The sequence below is a fragment of the Charadrius vociferus genome, unplaced genomic scaffold (genome assembly GCF_000708025.1).
Source record: "Charadrius vociferus isolate BGI_N301 unplaced genomic scaffold, ASM70802v2 scaffold2513, whole genome shotgun sequence".
Classification (NCBI taxonomy): Eukaryota; Metazoa; Chordata; class Aves; order Charadriiformes; family Charadriidae; genus Charadrius; species Charadrius vociferus.
In genome coordinates this window covers 118873-120676 of record NW_009647564.1, presented here as the reverse complement: position 1 = coordinate 120676, position 1804 = coordinate 118873, and the positions used below count along the sequence as shown (strand labels likewise).

The following is a 1804-nucleotide window of genomic DNA, read 5'->3' as shown; positions in this document are numbered from 1 at the left end:
AAAAAGGAGGGCGCGGCCTGCCGGCACGGGAGGGCGAGACGAAGGTGAAGGGCTGCCACAGGCCCTCGGGCTCCTCGGGGAACAGCGGTCCGAGGTTCCCGCTGCCTGGCCCTGCGCCTTCTCCGCCTCTCCTTCCCCAACCCACCGCTCCAGACCACCCGTGTGGGTGTCCTCAATCAGCTTCTGAGCCCTTTGGCTGGAGACAAACGTGGGTGATCAGAGCCAGTCAAACCCAGCGCCTGTCCAAGGCTGCCCCAGTGGGCTCCCAGCAGGGAGGGCTCACCCACCCCCGGCTCTCCCCGGGCTTTTTACCTGAACCGCAGCACCGACCTCGCAGACACCCGGCAGTCCCAGTACCAACCTACCTGCCGCTGGAAGGGTTGGCGTGTTCTGCAAGACTTAAGAAATATTCCCTGACTTGGTCCCTACAAGAGCTGGAAGCCGCCGAACAGGAGGGGGAGATGCTGGCGATGCCGCGACGAGGCAGAGGAGCGGCGCTGGGGCTCCCGGGGCTGCACAGCAATTCGGGCTTTGCTTTCCTCTGCAAGTCAAGTCACTGAGAAGAAGCCAGCGGCTCTCCCCGAGGCAGGACCCTCCCCGGGCAGCAAGGAGGTACACACTGCGCCCGCCCCCCACTTTGAAAGGGGCACCTCTAATGCCCCCTCTCATCAGTGGCATCCCAGATTCAGTCTTCCCTAGGCTGGGTTTATACCCCTCCCTCCCTCAAAAAAAAAAAAAAAAAGTATTTTTCCTTAATAAAAAATGTAAACAATATTTTCTTATCAGCTGGAAACCACAACAGAAATGTTGTGGAGTTCACCATCATTGGAAGTGACCTTGCCCAGGGGGGTGGCTGGGCTGAACGTACCCTGAAAACCCCCGCGTACAGCCGCCCCCGGCAGCCCCCGAGGGCTGGGAGCAGCGGCTGTCTCATTTGGATTGATTTGCGTCTCCCCACAGCTCACAGACAGATTCAGGGGGAGCCCAGAGGAACGAAAAGGCTCTCCTTTTCCTCTCCCCGGTGTAAGCGTGGCCCATGGCAGCTCCGCACCCTCTCCCCGCTGCCAGAGAGCCGCAGACCTCCTCGCCTGCTGTTTCCAGCTGTAAAGCAAAGACACGCGCCTACAGTGAAGCCCGGCTCAAAACTTGCCAGCCTGTCACCCCCGGCAGCACCGGTGCTCCTGCTCCCGCAGAACGGCATCAGCCGCCTCCGCTCGGGGCACGGGCTCCGGGAGAGGATGGAGAGAAGGCGGGAGGGACCCACCGACCCGCTGGCACTTCTGAGCAGGTTTCACTGCGCCTTTCTCAAGCCTCTCTGGACACGAGTCCCAGAAGGTCTCACGCGTTCACTTGAAGAAAGAAAAACCTGATGGAAGAGCCGGGCAAAGCCGAGGGAGAGGCTGAAGGACCTTCTCCCTCCTCTCACGCTCCCGGGCTCAGTATTGCCGTAGGTTGAAAAACCCGACGCTGGTGGGGGACTCCTTGACCGTCACTGTGATCAGGTTAGCGGTGACGTCGGTGACAAAGACGTGCTCGATCAGGCTGCGGGTGGGTTTCCAGTCCTGGCTGGTCTGGATAGAGACAGACATGTTCTGACCCACGCCCGGGAAGGATGCCGAATCCCGGTCTGAATCCGAGCTGGTTTCTTCGCCTGTGCTCACTTCGGAAAGGGTGGCCGGCTTGCGGTTCTCCGTGGCCGCGTGCCCCTCCTGCGTGCCGGCTGTGCCGCTTTTGGCCAAGTCCCTGTCGCCTGCCCGGTGCGCCTGCTTCTCGCTCTTGCCGCCATCCCCTCCCGAGAGCACAC

The 1804-nt window shown here is 61.4% G+C and overlaps 1 protein-coding gene across 1 annotated transcript in view; it reads right to left on the bottom strand.

The window, feature by feature from the left end:
• Positions 1-1436: 1436 nt before the first annotated feature.
• The window catches only part of CBX2 (chromobox homolog 2), a 7385-nt gene continuing 7017 nt past the window's right edge, over positions 1437-1804 (bottom strand). Inside the window, exon 4 of the mRNA XM_009880810.1 lies at positions 1437-1789. Within this exon, the coding sequence (XP_009879112.1) occupies positions 1437-1789 (353 nt within the window). The remainder of the gene's footprint in view (positions 1790-1804) is intronic.